This window comes from Drosophila gunungcola, unplaced genomic scaffold, assembly GCF_025200985.1.
Source record: "Drosophila gunungcola strain Sukarami unplaced genomic scaffold, Dgunungcola_SK_2 000040F, whole genome shotgun sequence".
NCBI lineage: Eukaryota > Metazoa > Arthropoda > Insecta > Diptera > Drosophilidae > Drosophila > Drosophila gunungcola.
Genome location: NW_026453210.1, coordinates 334,159 through 353,448, shown reverse-complemented (window position 1 = coordinate 353,448; position 19,290 = coordinate 334,159). Strand labels below are relative to the sequence as shown.

The 19,290-nt window shown below is 35.8% G+C and overlaps 1 protein-coding gene and 1 long non-coding RNA gene across 3 annotated transcripts in view; both read right to left on the bottom strand.

Annotated features, from left to right (window-relative positions):
- The window catches only part of LOC128263976 (DEAD-box helicase Dbp80), a 283,996-nt gene that overhangs the window by 220,439 nt on the left and 44,267 nt on the right, over window positions 1–19,290 (bottom strand). For both annotated transcript variants that reach the window (XM_052999261.1, XM_052999262.1), the window contains exons 3-4: window positions 17,082–17,213; window positions 16,826–17,021 (exon numbers count right to left, since the gene is read on the bottom strand). In XM_052999261.1, the coding sequence (XP_052855221.1) occupies window positions 16,826–17,021; window positions 17,082–17,213 (328 nt within the window). The remainder of the gene's footprint in view (window positions 1–16,825; window positions 17,022–17,081; window positions 17,214–19,290) is intronic.
- Window positions 9,501–11,156, bottom strand: LOC128263985 (uncharacterized). The gene is made up of 2 exons (XR_008268620.1): window positions 9,963–11,156; window positions 9,501–9,892 (listed from the first exon to the last, which is right to left on the bottom strand). It is a non-coding gene; the product is annotated as an uncharacterized LOC128263985 (long non-coding RNA).

Genomic DNA, 19,290 nt, shown 5'->3' with positions numbered 1-19,290 from the left:
TGTTGTTAATATTATATATTTGTTTAGTAATATAGAAAAACACTAATTGGTGAAATAATAAACGCACGCAGTGTAGGCGAGCTAAGTGTCGAGAATTCTTTTTTTTTATTTAAGGGTTAAAAAAAGTTTTACCGTATTTTTATTTAATTTTCACTTATTCATAAAATTGGTTGCAATTATCCGATTTGAATCAAATGTTCGCCGTTTTGTTGGATGACTAGTTCCCAACGAGTTGCCAACTTCATAATGAGCTTGCTTCCCTATTGGCAAAAAACTAGGAGAGTTAATTTTCACGGGCCTCTTTTGTGACCAATTTCCTACTACCCAGCTCGTTCGCCATGGACAGAAAAACAGGCGATGTCCGGACAATATGGTGTATGGAAAGGAACCTCCCGTTCGAGCTCCCAGAGCTTTTGGCGCGACACCAAAGATGTGTGTGGCCTGTCGTTGTGCTGATGGAAGACAGTTCGTCCTCTGATGATCAAAGATGGTCTCTTATTCGTTCCCGAGGTAATGGCAGAATGTGAGGATTTGAATAACTTACTTGAATAAAAACAAGCAGTCAAACAAGCAGTGGCCTACCGGTGGCCAGATACTCGGCGAATTCGCCCTTAGTAACGGTAGTGCGGGAAAGAGTGTGGTGCCGTGTGCACAGAGAGGGTCAGGAAGAGAGACGGCAACGGCAGGGAGAGAGAGCGTCGTAGTGCCGTGTGCACCCAAACACCAATCTTTTTTTTTTGTATACAGCCTTCTGCAGGTGGTTTAAAATGGTTTGGTGAGTAATTCCTATCTCTTGGGCGATCCTTATCACCGGCTCTGATGCGTCGAAATCATTCTTTCGCGGTTCGAAGTGATAGAGTATCATCCCCCAAAAAACCGTTAATCTCACGGATCCTTTATATAGCGGATTTGCCTATAACAAAGGAAAACTTTAAAATTGGGGATTTTCTTCGTTAGTGAACTCCATGCTTACACGCCTATAACTGTTGAACGCAACGCAATATAAACTAATCATGCATAGCTTCGTTATGTAGGTTATGTCAACCCTTTTATAGTACTGCCATATACGAGTTCTGTAGCGCTCTGTACTTAGCTCCGAAATTCAAAAGACAAAAAGGAAAGAGATATTTGACAACCTTATATTAATTTGTTAAGACGTTTTACATCTTATGTTTTTTTTCGTTTCGTTTAACTTTTTTCGTTTAATTTTTTTCGTTTTTTGTTGGTATTTAATAGATATATATTTTTATACCCTTGCAGAGGGTATAATAATTTCAGTCAGAAGTTTGCAACGCAGGATACGTTTTTGACCCTATAAAGTATAAATATTCTTGATCAGCATCACTAGGCGAGTCGATCTAGCCATGTCCGTCTGTCCGTCCGTCTGTCCGTACGTCTGTCCATCCGTTTCTACGCAAGCTAGTTCCTCAGATTAAAAGTTATCTGCATGAAACTTTCCCAAAAGTTGTCTTTCTATTGCAGGTAGTATATAAGTCGGAACGAGCCGGATCGGACGACTATAGCATATAGCTCCCATAAGAACAATCGGAAAAATAAATGCAAAAAATTATAACTTTGCTGTTTTTTAATTTTTCTGTCAGTTCTTCGACATATAGTAATGGTTAAATATTTCAGAATTACGGTTTAAATCAAAATCGGACGACTACAGCTTATAGCTCCCATAGAAACAATCCGAAAAAAATACAAAAAAAAATTATAACTGCTGTTTTTTCATTTTTCTAGAAATTCTTCGACATATAGTAATGGTTAAATATTTCAGAATTACGGTTTAAATTTCATCAAAATCGGACGACTAAATCATATATCTCCCATAGGAACAATCGCAAAAAAATACAAAAAAAATTATAACTTTGTTGTTTTTAACTTTGTCTTTTAGTTCTTCGACGACTATATCATATAGCTCCCATAGGAACAATCGAAAAAAAAAATACAAAAAAAATTATAACTTTGCTGTTTTTAAATTTTTCTGTTAGTTCTTCGACATATAGTAATGGGTAAATATTTCAGAGTTATGGTTTTAATTTAATCAAAATCGGACGACTATATCATATAGCTCCCATGAAAACAATAAAAATATTAAAAAAAAATTTTAATTTAACTTTTTGATTAATTAATTATTTGACAGTTCAAAATTACGCTTTTAATTTTATTAAAATCGGAAAACGATATCATATAGCTGCCATAGGAACTCAAATAATTGAGCTGCAAATCAATCAATGCATTTAAACATACAAGCAAGTAAATCATAATTTTATTGTTTTCAAGTATATTTAATATTTGCAATAGCTGCAAGGGTATAAGAACTTCGGCTTGCCGAAGTTTGCTTCCTTTCTTGTTGTTAATATTATATATTTGTTTAGTAATATAGAAAAACACTAATTGGTGAAATAATAAACGCACGCAGTGTAGGCGAGCTAAGTGTCGAGAATTCTTTTTTTTTATTTAAGGGTTAAAAAAAGTTTTGCCGTATTTTTATTTAATTTTCACTTATTCATAAAATTGGTTGCAATTATCCGATTTGAATCAAATGTTCGCCGTTTTGTTGGATGACTAGTTCCCAACGAGTTGCCAACTTCATAATGAGCTTGCTTCCCTATTGGCAAAAAACTAGGAGAGTTAATTTTCACGGGCCTCTTTTGTGACCAATTTCCTACTACCCAGCTCGTTCGCCATGGACAGAAAAACAGGCGATGTCCGGACAATATGGTGTATGGAAAGGAACCTCCCGTTCGAGCTCCCAGAGCTTTTGGCGCGACACCAAAGATGTGTGTGGCCTGTCGTTGTGCTGATGGAAGACAGTTCGTCCTCTGATGATCAAAGATGGTCTCTTATTCGTTCCCGAGGTAATGGCAGAATGTGAGGATTTGAATAACTTACTTGAATAAAAACAAGCAGTCAAACAAGCAGTGGCCTACCGGTGGCCAGATACTCGGCGAATTCGCCCTTAGTAACGGTAGTGCGGGAAAGAGTGTGGTGCCGTGTGCACAGAGAGGGTCAGGAAGAGAGACGGCAACGGCAGGGAGAGAGAGCGTCGTAGTGCCGTGTGCACCCAAACACCAATCTTTTTTTTTTGTATACAGCCTTCTGCAGGTGGTTTAAAATGGTTTGGTGAGTAATTCCTATCTCTTGGGCGATCCTTATCACCGGCTCTGATGCGTCGAAATCATTCTTTCGCGGTTCGAAGTGATAGAGTATCATCCCCCAAAAAACCGTTAATCTCACGGATCCTTTATATAGCGGATTTGCCTATAACAAAGGAAAACTTTAAAATTGGGGATTTTCTTCGTTAGTGAACTCCATGCTTACACGCCTATAACTGTTGAACGCAACGCAATATAAACTAATCATGCATAGCTTCGTTATGTAGGTTATGTCAACCCTTTTATAGTACTGCCATATACGAGTTCTGTAGCGCTCTGTACTTAGCTCCGAAATTCAAAAGACAAAAAGGAAAGAGATATTTGACAACCTTATATTAATTTGTTAAGACGTTTTACATCTTATGTTTTTTTTCGTTTCGTTTAACTTTTTTCGTTTAATTTTTTTCGTTTTTTGTTGGTATTTAATAGATATATATTTTTATACCCTTGCAGAGGGTATAATAATTTCAGTCAGAAGTTTGCAACGCAGGATACGTTTTTGACCCTATAAAGTATAAATATTCTTGATCAGCATCACTAGGCGAGTCGATCTAGCCATGTCCGTCTGTCCGTCCGTCCGTCTGTCCGTACGTCTGTCCATCCGTTTCTACGCAAGCTAGTTCCTCAGATTAAAAGTTATCTGCATGAAACTTTCCCAAAAGTTGTCTTTCTATTGCAGGTAGTATATAAGTCGGAACGAGCCGGATCGGACGACTATAGCATATAGCTCCCATAAGAACAATCGGAAAAATAAATGCAAAAAATTATAACTTTGCTGTTTTTTAATTTTTCTGTCAGTTCTTCGACATATAGTAATGGTTAAATATTTCAGAATTACGGTTTAAATCAAAATCGGACGACTACAGCTTATAGCTCCCATAGAAACAATCCGAAAAAAATACAAAAAAAAATTATAACTGCTGTTTTTTCATTTTTCTAGAAATTCTTCGACATATAGTAATGGTTAAATATTTCAGAATTACGGTTTAAATTTCATCAAAATCGGACGACTAAATCATATATCTCCCATAGGAACAATCGCAAAAAAATACAAAAAAAATTATAACTTTGTTGTTTTTAACTTTGTCTTTTAGTTCTTCGACGACTATATCATATAGCTCCCATAGGAACAATCGAAAAAAAAAATAAAAAAAATTATAACTTTGCTGTTTTTAAATTTTTCTGTTAGTTCTTCGACATATAGTAATGGGTAAATATTTCAGAGTTATGGTTTTAATTTAATCAAAATCGGACGACTATATCATATAGCTCCCATGAAAACAATAAAAATATTAAAAAAAAATTTTAATTTAACTTTTTGATTAATTAATTATTTGACAGTTCAAAATTACGCTTTTAATTTTATTAAAATCGGAAAACGATATCATATAGCTGCCATAGGAACTCAAATAATTGAGCTGCAAATCAATCAATGCATTTAAACATACAAGCAAGTAAATCATAATTTTATTGTTTTCAAGTATATTTAATATTTGCAATAGCTGCAAGGGTATAAGAACTTCGGCTTGCCGAAGTTTGCTTCCTTTCTTGTTGTTAATATTATATATTTGTTTAGTAATATAGAAAAACACTAATTGGTGAAATAATAAACGCACGCAGTGTAGGCGAGCTAAGTGTCGAGAATTCTTTTTTTTTATTTAAGGGTTAAAAAAAGTTTTGCCGTATTTTTATTTAATTTTCACTTATTCATAAAATTGGTTGCAATTATCCGATTTGAATCAAATGTTCGCCGTTTTGTTGGATGACTAGTTCCCAACGAGTTGCCAACTTCATAATGAGCTTGCTTCCCTATTGGCAAAAAACTAGGAGAGTTAATTTTCACGGGCCTCTTTTGTGACCAATTTCCTACTACCCAGCTCGTTCGCCATGGACAGAAAAACAGGCGATGTCCGGACAATATGGTGTATGGAAAGGAACCTCCCGTTCGAGCTCCCAGAGCTTTTGGCGCGACACCAAAGATGTGTGTGGCCTGTCGTTGTGCTGATGGAAGACAGTTCGTCCTCTGATGATCAAAGATGGTCTCTTATTCGTTCCCGAGGTAATGGCAGAATGTGAGGATTTGAATAACTTACTTGAATAAAAACAAGCAGTCAAACAAGCAGTGGCCTACCGGTGGCCAGATACTCGGCGAATTCGCCCTTAGTAACGGTAGTGCGGGAAAGAGTGTGGTGCCGTGTGCACAGAGAGGGTCAGGAAGAGAGACGGCAACGGCAGGGAGAGAGAGCGTCGTAGTGCCGTGTGCACCCAAACACCAATCTTTTTTTTTTGTATACAGCCTTCTGCAGGTGGTTTAAAATGGTTTGGTGAGTAATTCCTATCTCTTGGGCGATCCTTATCACCGGCTCTGATGCGTCGAAATCATTCTTTCGCGGTTCGAAGTGATAGAGTATCATCCCCCAAAAAACCGTTAATCTCACGGATCCTTTATATAGCGGATTTGCCTATAACAAAGGAAAACTTTAAAATTGGGGATTTTCTTCGTTAGTGAACTCCATGCTTACACGCCTATAACTGTTGAACGCAACGCAATATAAACTAATCATGCATAGCTTCGTTATGTAGGTTATGTCAACCCTTTTATAGTACTGCCATATACGAGTTCTGTAGCGCTCTGTACTTAGCTCCGAAATTCAAAAGACAAAAAGGAAAGAGATATTTGACAACCTTATATTAATTTGTTAAGACGTTTTACATCTTATGTTTTTTTTCGTTTCGTTTAACTTTTTTCGTTTAATTTTTTTCGTTTTTTGTTGGTATTTAATAGATATATATTTTTATACCCTTGCAGAGGGTATAATAATTTCAGTCAGAAGTTTGCAACGCAGGATACGTTTTTGACCCTATAAAGTATAAATATTCTTGATCAGCATCACTAGGCGAGTCGATCTAGCCATGTCCGTCTGTCCGTCCGTCTGTCCGTACGTCTGTCCATCCGTTTCTACGCAAGCTAGTTCCTCAGATTAAAAGTTATCTGCATGAAACTTTCCCAAAAGTTGTCTTTCTATTGCAGGTAGTATATAAGTCGGAACGAGCCGGATCGGACGACTATAGCATATAGCTCCCATAAGAACAATCGGAAAAATAAATGCAAAAAATTATAACTTTGCTGTTTTTTAATTTTTCTGTCAGTTCTTCGACATATAGTAATGGTTAAATATTTCAGAATTACGGTTTAAATCAAAATCGGACGACTACAGCTTATAGCTCCCATAGAAACAATCCGAAAAAAATACAAAAAAAAATTATAACTGCTGTTTTTTCATTTTTCTAGAAATTCTTCGACATATAGTAATGGTTAAATATTTCAGAATTACGGTTTAAATTTCATCAAAATCGGACGACTAAATCATATATCTCCCATAGGAACAATCGCAAAAAAATACAAAAAAAATTATAACTTTGTTGTTTTTAACTTTGTCTTTTAGTTCTTCGACGACTATATCATATAGCTCCCATAGGAACAATCGAAAAAAAAAATACAAAAAAAATTATAACTTTGCTGTTTTTAAATTTTTCTGTTAGTTCTTCGACATATAGTAATGGGTAAATATTTCAGAGTTATGGTTTTAATTTAATCAAAATCGGACGACTATATCATATAGCTCCCATGAAAACAATAAAAATATTAAAAAAAAATTTTAATTTAACTTTTTGATTAATTAATTATTTGACAGTTCAAAATTACGCTTTTAATTTTATTAAAATCGGAAAACGATATCATATAGCTGCCATAGGAACTCAAATAATTGAGCTGCAAATCAATCAATGCATTTAAACATACAAGCAAGTAAATCATAATTTTATTGTTTTCAAGTATATTTAATATTTGCAATAGCTGCAAGGGTATAAGAACTTCGGCTTGCCGAAGTTTGCTTCCTTTCTTGTTGTTAATATTATATATTTGTTTAGTAATATAGAAAAACACTAATTGGTGAAATAATAAACGCACGCAGTGTAGGCGAGCTAAGTGTCGAGAATTCTTTTTTTTTATTTAAGGGTTAAAAAAAGTTTTGCCGTATTTTTATTTAATTTTCACTTATTCATAAAATTGGTTGCAATTATCCGATTTGAATCAAATGTTCGCCGTTTTGTTGGATGACTAGTTCCCAACGAGTTGCCAACTTCATAATGAGCTTGCTTCCCTATTGGCAAAAAACTAGGAGAGTTAATTTTCACGGGCCTCTTTTGTGACCAATTTCCTACTACCCAGCTCGTTCGCCATGGACAGAAAAACAGGCGATGTCCGGACAATATGGTGTATGGAAAGGAACCTCCCGTTCGAGCTCCCAGAGCTTTTGGCGCGACACCAAAGATGTGTGTGGCCTGTCGTTGTGCTGATGGAAGACAGTTCGTCCTCTGATGATCAAAGATGGTCTCTTATTCGTTCCCGAGGTAATGGCAGAATGTGAGGATTTGAATAACTTACTTGAATAAAAACAAGCAGTCAAACAAGCAGTGGCCTACCGGTGGCCAGATACTCGGCGAATTCGCCCTTAGTAACGGTAGTGCGGGAAAGAGTGTGGTGCCGTGTGCACAGAGAGGGTCAGGAAGAGAGACGGCAACGGCAGGGAGAGAGAGCGTCGTAGTGCCGTGTGCACCCAAACACCAATCTTTTTTTTTTGTATACAGCCTTCTGCAGGTGGTTTAAAATGGTTTGGTGAGTAATTCCTATCTCTTGGGCGATCCTTATCACCGGCTCTGATGCGTCGAAATCATTCTTTCGCGGTTCGAAGTGATAGAGTATCATCCCCCAAAAAACCGTTAATCTCACGGATCCTTTATATAGCGGATTTGCCTATAACAAAGGAAAACTTTAAAATTGGGGATTTTCTTCGTTAGTGAACTCCATGCTTACACGCCTATAACTGTTGAACGCAACGCAATATAAACTAATCATGCATAGCTTCGTTATGTAGGTTATGTCAACCCTTTTATAGTACTGCCATATACGAGTTCTGTAGCGCTCTGTACTTAGCTCCGAAATTCAAAAGACAAAAAGGAAAGAGATATTTGACAACCTTATATTAATTTGTTAAGACGTTTTACATCTTATGTTTTTTTTCGTTTCGTTTAACTTTTTTCGTTTAATTTTTTTCGTTTTTTGTTGGTATTTAATAGATATATATTTTTATACCCTTGCAGAGGGTATAATAATTTCAGTCAGAAGTTTGCAACGCAGGATACGTTTTTGACCCTATAAAGTATAAATATTCTTGATCAGCATCACTAGGCGAGTCGATCTAGCCATGTCCGTCTGTCCGTCCGTCTGTCCGTACGTCTGTCCATCCGTTTCTACGCAAGCTAGTTCCTCAGATTAAAAGTTATCTGCATGAAACTTTCCCAAAAGTTGTCTTTCTATTGCAGGTAGTATATAAGTCGGAACGAGCCGGATCGGACGACTATAGCATATAGCTCCCATAAGAACAATCGGAAAAATAAATGCAAAAAATTATAACTTTGCTGTTTTTTAATTTTTCTGTCAGTTCTTCGACATATAGTAATGGTTAAATATTTCAGAATTACGGTTTAAATCAAAATCGGACGACTACAGCTTATAGCTCCCATAGAAACAATCCGAAAAAAATACAAAAAAAAATTATAACTGCTGTTTTTTCATTTTTCTAGAAATTCTTCGACATATAGTAATGGTTAAATATTTCAGAATTACGGTTTAAATTTCATCAAAATCGGACGACTAAATCATATATCTCCCATAGGAACAATCGCAAAAAAATACAAAAAAAATTATAACTTTGTTGTTTTTAACTTTGTCTTTTAGTTCTTCGACGACTATATCATATAGCTCCCATAGGAACAATCGAAAAAAAAAATACAAAAAAAATTATAACTTTGCTGTTTTTAAATTTTTCTGTTAGTTCTTCGACATATAGTAATGGGTAAATATTTCAGAGTTATGGTTTTAATTTAATCAAAATCGGACGACTATATCATATAGCTCCCATGAAAACAATAAAAATATTAAAAAAAAATTTTAATTTAACTTTTTGATTAATTAATTATTTGACAGTTCAAAATTACGCTTTTAATTTTATTAAAATCGGAAAACGATATCATATAGCTGCCATAGGAACTCAAATAATTGAGCTGCAAATCAATCAATGCATTTAAACATACAAGCAAGTAAATCATAATTTTATTGTTTTCAAGTATATTTAATATTTGCAATAGCTGCAAGGGTATAAGAACTTCGGCTTGCCGAAGTTTGCTTCCTTTCTTGTTGTTAATATTATATATTTGTTTAGTAATATAGAAAAACACTAATTGGTGAAATAATAAACGCACGCAGTGTAGGCGAGCTAAGTGTCGAGAATTCTTTTTTTTTATTTAAGGGTTAAAAAAAGTTTTGCCGTATTTTTATTTAATTTTCACTTATTCATAAAATTGGTTGCAATTATCCGATTTGAATCAAATGTTCGCCGTTTTGTTGGATGACTAGTTCCCAACGAGTTGCCAACTTCATAATGAGCTTGCTTCCCTATTGGCAAAAAACTAGGAGAGTTAATTTTCACGGGCCTCTTTTGTGACCAATTTCCTACTACCCAGCTCGTTCGCCATGGACAGAAAAACAGGCGATGTCCGGACAATATGGTGTATGGAAAGGAACCTCCCGTTCGAGCTCCCAGAGCTTTTGGCGCGACACCAAAGATGTGTGTGGCCTGTCGTTGTGCTGATGGAAGACAGTTCGTCCTCTGTTGATCAAAGATGGTCTCTTATTCGTTCCCGAGGTAATGGCAGAATGTGAGGATTTGAATAACTTACTTGAATAAAAACAAGCAGTCAAACAAGCAGTGGCCTACCGGTGGCCAGATACTCGGCGAATTCGCCCTTAGTAACGGTAGTGCGGGAAAGAGTGTGGTGCCGTGTGCACAGAGAGGGTCAGGAAGAGAGACGGCAACGGCAGGGAGAGAGAGCGTCGTAGTGCCGTGTGCACCCAAACACCAATCTTTTTTTTTTGTATACAGCCTTCTGCAGGTGGTTTAAAATGGTTTGGTGAGTAATTCCTATCTCTTGGGCGATCCTTATCACCGGCTCTGATGCGTCGAAATCATTCTTTCGCGGTTCGAAGTGATAGAGTATCATCCCCCAAAAAACCGTTAATCTCACGGATCCTTTATATAGCGGATTTGCCTATAACAAAGGAAAACTTTAAAATTGGGGATTTTCTTCGTTAGTGAACTCCATGCTTACACGCCTATAACTGTTGAACGCAACGCAATATAAACTAATCATGCATAGCTTCGTTATGTAGGTTATGTCAACCCTTTTATAGTACTGCCATATACGAGTTCTGTAGCGCTCTGTACTTAGCTCCGAAATTCAAAAGACAAAAAGGAAAGAGATATTTGACAACCTTATATTAATTTGTTAAGACGTTTTACATCTTATGTTTTTTTTCGTTTCGTTTAACTTTTTTCGTTTAATTTTTTTCGTTTTTTGTTGGTATTTAATAGATATATATTTTTATACCCTTGCAGAGGGTATAATAATTTCAGTCAGAAGTTTGCAACGCAGGATACGTTTTTGACCCTATAAAGTATAAATATTCTTGATCAGCATCACTAGGCGAGTCGATCTAGCCATGTCCGTCTGTCCGTCCGTCTGTCCGTCCGTCTGTCCGTACGTCTGTCCATCCGTTTCTACGCAAGCTAGTTCCTCAGATTAAAAGTTATCTGCATGAAACTTTCCCAAAAGTTGTCTTTCTATTGCAGGTAGTATATAAGTCGGAACGAGCCGGATCGGACGACTATAGCATATAGCTCCCATAAGAACAATCGGAAAAATAAATGCAAAAAATTATAACTTTGCTGTTTTTTAATTTTTCTGTCAGTTCTTCGACATATAGTAATGGTTAAATATTTCAGAATTACGGTTTAAATCAAAATCGGACGACTACAGCTTATAGCTCCCATAGAAACAATCCGAAAAAAATACAAAAAAAAATTATAACTGCTGTTTTTTCATTTTTCTAGAAATTCTTCGACATATAGTAATGGTTAAATATTTCAGAATTACGGTTTAAATTTCATCAAAATCGGACGACTAAATCATATATCTCCCATAGGAACAATCGCAAAAAAATACAAAAAAAATTATAACTTTGTTGTTTTTAACTTTGTCTTTTAGTTCTTCGACGACTATATCATATAGCTCCCATAGGAACAATCGAAAAAAAAAATACAAAAAAAATTATAACTTTGCTGTTTTTAAATTTTTCTGTTAGTTCTTCGACATATAGTAATGGGTAAATATTTCAGAGTTATGGTTTTAATTTAATCAAAATCGGACGACTATATCATATAGCTCCCATGAAAACAATAAAAATATTAAAAAAAATTTTAATTTAACTTTTTGATTAATTAATTATTTGACAGTTCAAAATTACGCTTTTAATTTTATTAAAATCGGAAAACGATATCATATAGCTGCCATAGGAACTCAAATAATTGAGCTGCAAATCAATCAATGCATTTAAACATACAAGCAAGTAAATCATAATTTTATTGTTTTCAAGTATATTTAATACTTGCAATAGCTGCAAGGGTATAAGAACTTCGGCTTGCCGAAGTTTGCTTCCTTTCTTGTTGTTAATATTATATATTTGTTTAGTAATATAGAAAAACACTAATTGGTGAAATAATAAACGCACGCAGTGTAGGCGAGCTAAGTGTCGAGAATTCTTTTTTTTTATTTAAGGGTTAAAAAAAGTTTTGCCGTATTTTTATTTAATTTTCACTTATTCATAAAATTGGTTGCAATTATCCGATTTGAATCAAATGTTCGCCGTTTTGTTGGATGACTAGTTCCCAACGAGTTGCCAACTTCATAATGAGCTTGCTTCCCTATTGGCAAAAAACTAGGAGAGTTAATTTTCACGGGCCTCTTTTGTGACCAATTTCCTACTACCCAGCTCGTTCGCCATGGACAGAAAAACAGGCGATGTCCGGACAATATGGTGTATGGAAAGGAACCTCCCGTTCGAGCTCCCAGAGCTTTTGGCGCGACACCAAAGATGTGTGTGGCCTGTCGTTGTGCTGATGGAAGACAGTTCGTCCTCTGATGATCAAAGATGGTCTCTTATTCGTTCCCGAGGTAATGGCAGAATGTGAGGATTTGAATAACTTACTTGAATAAAAACAAGCAGTCAAACAAGCAGTGGCCTACCGGTGGCCAGATACTCGGCGAATTCGCCCTTAGTAACGGTAGTGCGGGAAAGAGTGTGGTGCCGTGTGCACAGAGAGGGTCAGGAAGAGAGACGGCAACGGCAGGGAGAGAGAGCGTCGTAGTGCCGTGTGCACCCAAACACCAATCTTTTTTTTTTGTATACAGCCTTCTGCAGGTGGTTTAAAATGGTTTGGTGAGTAATTCCTATCTCTTGGGCGATCCTTATCACCGGCTCTGATGCGTCGAAATCATTCTTTCGCGGTTCGAAGTGATAGAGTATCATCCCCCAAAAAACCGTTAATCTCACGGATCCATTATAGCGGATTTGCCTATAACAAAGGAAAACTTTAAAATTGGGGATTTTCTTCGTTAGTGAACTCCATGCTTACACGCCTATAACTGTTGAACGCAACGCAATATAAACTAATCATGCATAGCTTCGTTATGTAGGTTATGTCAACCCTTTTATAGTACTGCCATATACGAGTTCTGTAGCGCTCTGTACTTAGCTCCGAAATTCAAAAGACAAAAAGGAAAGAGATATTTGACAACCTTATATTAATTTGTTAAGACGTTTTACATCTTATGTTTTTTTTCGTTTCGTTTAACTTTTTTCGTTTAATTTTTTTCGTTTTTTGTTGGTATTTAATAGATATATATTTTTATACCCTTGCAGAGGGTATAATAATTTCAGTCAGAAGTTTGCAACGCAGGATACGTTTTTGACCCTATAAAGTATAAATATTCTTGATCAGCATCACTAGGCGAGTCGATCTAGCCATGTCCGTCTGTCCGTCCGTCTGTCCGTCCGTCTGTCCGTACGTCTGTCCATCCGTTTCTACGCAAGCTAGTTCCTCAGATTAAAAGTTATCTGCATGAAACTTTCCCAAAAGTTGTCTTTCTATTGCAGGTAGTATATAAGTCGGAACGAGCCGGATCGGACGACTATAGCATATAGCTCCCATAAGAACAATCGGAAAAATAAATGCAAAAAATTATAACTTTGCTGTTTTTTAATTTTTCTGTCAGTTCTTCGACATATAGTAATGGTTAAATATTTCAGAATTACGGTTTAAATCAAAATCGGACGACTACAGCTTATAGCTCCCATAGAAACAATCCGAAAAAAATACAAAAAAAAATTATAACTGCTGTTTTTTCATTTTTCTAGAAATTCTTCGACATATAGTAATGGTTAAATATTTCAGAATTACGGTTTAAATTTCATCAAAATCGGACGACTAAATCATATATCTCCCATAGGAACAATCGCAAAAAAATACAAAAAAAATTATAACTTTGTTGTTTTTAACTTTGTCTTTTAGTTCTTCGACGACTATATCATATAGCTCCCATAGGAACAATCGAAAAAAAAATACAAAAAAAATTATAACTTTGCTGTTTTTAAATTTTTCTGTTAGTTCTTCGACATATAGTAATGGGTAAATATTTCAGAGTTATGGTTTTAATTTAATCAAAATCGGACGACTATATCATATAGCTCCCATGAAAACAATAAAAATATTAAAAAAAAATTTTAATTTAACTTTTTGATTAATTAATTATTTGACAGTTCAAAATTACGCTTTTAATTTTATTAAAATCGGAAAACGATATCATATAGCTGCCATAGGAACTCAAATAATTGAGCTGCAAATCAATCAATGCATTTAAACATACAAGCAAGTAAATCATAATTTTATTGTTTTCAAGAATATTTAATATTTGCAATAGCTGCAAGGGTATAAGAACTTCGGCTTGCCGAAGTTTGCTTCCTTTCTTGTTGTCTATATTATATATTTGTTTAGTAATATAGAAAAACACTAATTGGTGAAATAATAAACGCACGCAGTGTAGGCGAGCTAAGTGTCGAGAATTCTTTTTTTTTATTTAAGGGTTAAAAAAAGTTTTGCCGTATTTTTATTTAATTTTCACTTATTCATAAAATTGGTTGCAATTATCCGATTTGAATCAAATGTTCGCCGTTTTGTTGGATGACTAGTTCCCAACGAGTTGCCAACTTCATAATGAGCTTGCTTCCCTATTGGCAAAAAACTAGGAGAGTTAATTTTCACGGGCCTCTTTTGTAACCAATTTCCTACTACCCAGCTCGTTCGCCATGGACAGAAAAACAGGCGATGTCCGGACAATATGGTGTATGGAAAGGAACCTCCCGTTCGAGCTCCCAGAGCTTTTGGCGCGACACCAAAGATGTGTGTGGCCTGTCGTTGTGCTGATGGAAGACAGTTCGTCCTTTGATGATCAAAGATGGCCTCTTCTGCATGACTGCTGCCTTTAACCGGTCTAGTTGTTGGCAGTACATGTCCGAATTGAGCGTTTGGGTATAGGGGTGCAGCTGATGATTCCCTGCCAATCCACCGTCTAGGCCGCTTCACTACGCTTCTCCCACGACCGTTTGCGCTTCACGTTATCGTAAGTAACCCACAGAAACGTAGATTTTGTTGCGATTCAGCAGCGACTAACATGCGTCAAAGCAGCCAAAAAAGATTTCCTTTTTGTCAACCCAAGCTTCTTCAAATGGTTTATAACGGACGATGGTATGTCTGCTACTATGCCGGTGTCTCTCGACCAAATCAGCGATATTTTCGCAATTTTCGACGACGGCCAAATTCTCAAATTCGGTCAGCTCTACACCAGAACGAAAACGAAACGAAAAAATGAAATCATTGTTGACCGGTGGAAATTAAAGCTGCACGAATTTTATTGGAGGCTTAAAATGCATTTTTGCCTTTGTCGTAGTAGCACTGTATAATAAATGTTTTCTTTATTGTGATCCATGTTTGCGACTCTAGAACATACTGAACCAAACAACAATTTTTTCAGCAAGCACGACACGATGCGATGAATATAACTAGAAATATGCGCTTGCAACGACACCTATCGGAAATACCGCAACACTTCTTTCACACCACAGTTCTATGGCACACGCCAAAACTTAAGAGTACCGCAAGCGGTTAAGGATGCCAACAATTGTACTGCTCCAACGAAACGAGCAAAGATAACTCCAAATCGCAACAGCGGTGTCGGTTACGTTTATAGCTAGCGGCTCAACTCCTAGGCATATAACTAAAGGCAAGAAATATTCTAGCCTGATGCTGATGGGCGCGGGAAAATCATCAGACAATCTGCGGCAGCAACTTTTTGGCACGATTTCCTGGAAACGGCCTTTTCACAATTCACACTTTATTCTGCCTTTTTTTCTCAAACTCTAAATTGGTGTTCACTTCGACAAAAAAATGCCAAATTATGTTTGCACTAACTACAAAGAATATATTTTTTAAAATTTAATGGTCTAAAGCGATTCACTTATAATTCGAAATATATTTGTGTTGTTTCAGAACTTTAATTTTTAGTACATGCAATTTTATTTTCTTGAATAAATTGCTCACTATTTAATTTATTAGGAAAATACGAGAGAAATATTTTAGTATTCAAGTAGGTGACCAGGTACTAATAAAAAATTTAGTTTTTCCGAACAAGTTCCCCTACGACAACATATGGAGTGTTAGAGCGTCAAGGCAACATCGTAAAAGTATCAGGTCTGGGTAAAACAATAATAAGGGATGTGAGCCATTTGAAGAAAACTCCAGAGGCCAGTACAAAGATGGACGCCCCGGACACAGCATTGACAGCCATGTATTCAGAGATGCCACGTCAGCACCATTTGCCTGAGACCAATGTAGGAACCGGTCCGACAGAGCACTAAGAGTGGATCCTAATCAAACATGGAGAGCGGCGATGTTTAGCCCTCAGATGCTGATAATGACCAAGAATACTAACTTGTGAACGATTACATAAGTGGTTATTAATTGAAAATAAACTAAATAAAACACTGAGTTGAACTATTCTGATTGTGTGTATTAAATTAGCGGATTAATACAAGCTGGATTTTGAACATTTTTGTGTGTACCGATAGATTTGACCGAAACACACGCACAGATAACTAAGGTCTAAGTGCGAATAGCGTGGTCTGACACTATTAATCATCGAATACTCTACGAGTTACATTTATAAAAATAGTAAAAGTAAAAATGTAAATGTTATTATAAAGGACCAATAAGCTTAAAATTAAAAAAAAAAGGTTTTTCAATTCTAAAATGCAAGCGCCGTTTAAATCCACTTTTAAAAAAAGCGTTTCGCGTGCTGCGAACGTATAGCCACGAGTATACCAATCGGCCCATATCTTTGAAAAGATGCTACTTGCGGTCAAGCTGCCAGTCGATAGATATTTTCAGAACAAACTTTAAATTTTATAACTGGCCACTACCATGTCTCAGAGTGGGCGTGGCTAATTTTTGAAATAAACTTGAGCTGTATAAGCATACCCAAAATCTGCATGATAAATCAATAGCATCATTAATATTTTAGGGAATTATCTCAAAGGTTTATAATTCTAAACTATTTTTACATTTGTTTTGTTGATATTCAAAAGTGTGTACCTGAGGATGACTCAAGTTAACGTTCACTCGGCTGAGCATTGCCAAGACAAATGCGGCTGTTTTGCCCGTTCCAGATTGACTTTGTGCAATCATATTTTGAGGGGGATCCGCAAGTAGAGTTGGCAAAGCGGTCTCCTGAATTTTTGATGGGGTGTTAAATCCCATTGCGTAAATTCCTTTTAGCAGCTCCGCCTTTCTACACCAATTAATTAAACCATTTAGTCAGTGCAGACAGTTAGTTAAACATTTTACTTACAGGTGCAGTGCTTCAAATGTTTTGACAGAATGTAGGGGAGAATTCGGATTCTTTTGCTGAATGTCGAGCGATAACTTTGTGTTTACCAGTCCTTTTCCTAGTATTTTAATAAGAAGACTTGTTTCTGCTGGACTGAAATATTTAATAAAATACAAACATTAAATATAATTATTATTAGACCTAGAGCTGGTGAATTATATGTATTATGGTGTATGGTGCTTTATATGTACTAAATTTGTTACTTGGCTGAAAAAAACTGTGGCATTTTAAACCCTTGCAGGGGTTATTTCAATTTCAGTAAAATGTTTCCAGCGCAGTGAAGGATAGTTCTGCTCGTCGCTGCCGACGTCGGGCCTTCTGCCCGTCTTTCTTGAAGAATATTTAGGTTTGGTTCATATCATTGCCTGCTACCTTGGCATTAAAAGTTTGGAAACTAAAGGTATAAACACAGCCTTCGTGGTATGAGGTGGTTTTTAGTACGTAGGCGTTGTAGAACAAATTCTCTATTTATCTGAGATCTACAACGAATCGTGCATGCGAGTTAGCGATATGTATCAGAAACAAGCGAACTCGTATCTATGAAGATTTTCCATCCTCGCGTCAAAAAAAAAAAAAATAGCATTAATCAATTCTTAACAGACTCGAAAAGAATCCAAACGGATTCCGGTATATTATTAGTTTTTATAAACGGGAGTAATTCCAAAAAATAAAGTTATAGGTATCCAAACTGATTATGTCAATCATAGAACGGGATGATTCCGATAAATAAGGAATATAATTATTAATGGGAAAAAAGTCTTGACTTTACTGGCGCCCAACCGAGTTAAAGCGAAAGAAACAAATATCCAATAAATACTTCTTTACAAAACTTTATCAGAAACCGAGAATAATTCATAAAGTGCAATTTACGAAAGCTCATTTTTTTGTTCTACAAAAAAAGTTTAAACATCAAATTCTGGAGACTACAAATCAGAAACCTTTGCGAGAATAATTCGAAAAATTGCAATTAACGAACGATCAATTTTTTTGTGTGAACAAAAAGTTTTAACAAAAGAAATTTAACAACTAAAAATTCTGCAGACTAGCTTTAGGAAGCGGATTAAAAACCTCAAATCCTTTAAACAAAAGTCGTTTAAAAAAAACCTTGTGGAGAATAGCTGTAGGGGAGGGCCCTAGCTATTTACACCTTCTTTAAGAAAACAGGACTTGGTGGATGGGCAAATCGTACCGTAAAGAATGAAAATTAGAATCATGTAAGTGGACATTTCTTGAAATCATTTAAAAATATTCAGACTTTTCTTGAGAAAAAAAATGTTATAAAAATATTCAGATTACTTAAAAAATAAGTTATATTGAGAGAGAATATAATATTTTTGCTTATCAATTAAATACAAAAATAAATATAAAAATAAATTATATTTGTCATTTTTGTAAATTTAGAAATATGTTTATTTTTTTTTTTTGTGCAAAAAACTATGTCAAATTGTGAGAAAAACCCAATATTTTCGCAGTGGAGAGATAAGAAATCAGAATCTGTTATCAGCGAGGTATCAGATGAGGAGCTATTAAAAGCCTACAAGAAGCTTAATATCATTAAAGGTACAGAGTCAGAAGAGCATAAAATGTCGTCCGATCAATGGAAACGGATGCTTGAGGTAGGTGTACAGACAGCACTTAACCAAAAATCTCAAGTATTTGAAACAAATATTTTCGAGGTGAAGAGATAGGAAATCAGATCCAGATAACAGCGAGGAAAAGGGACTTGCATTAAAAACAGAAACCACATAAAAAATATATTAAAAGAATTAGATAAGGAGCTACAAGAAGTTTACTGTCACAAAAGATACAGAGTCAGAAGAGCATAAAATGTCGACCGATCAATGGAAACAGATGTTTGAGGTAGCTGTACAGACAGCACTTAATCAACAAGCTCAGTTACTCGAAGCAAAGATTAAAGAACTCTCTGAACAGATAAAGGGGTTAAAAGTCACGCCACCCACAGTAGAAGTGTATGAACAAATCTCTATAATAGAAGGACTAAATGCGATGAACCTTTAGACATCGTAAAATCTTTGCCGGAATTTGACGGCAAGCAGGAACAATATAGTTCGTGGCGTCAATCCGCCACAGAGGCATATGAAGTATTCAAACCTTTTGGAGGTAGTTCAAAACACTACCAAGCCGTATTTATTATAAGGCACAAAATTAG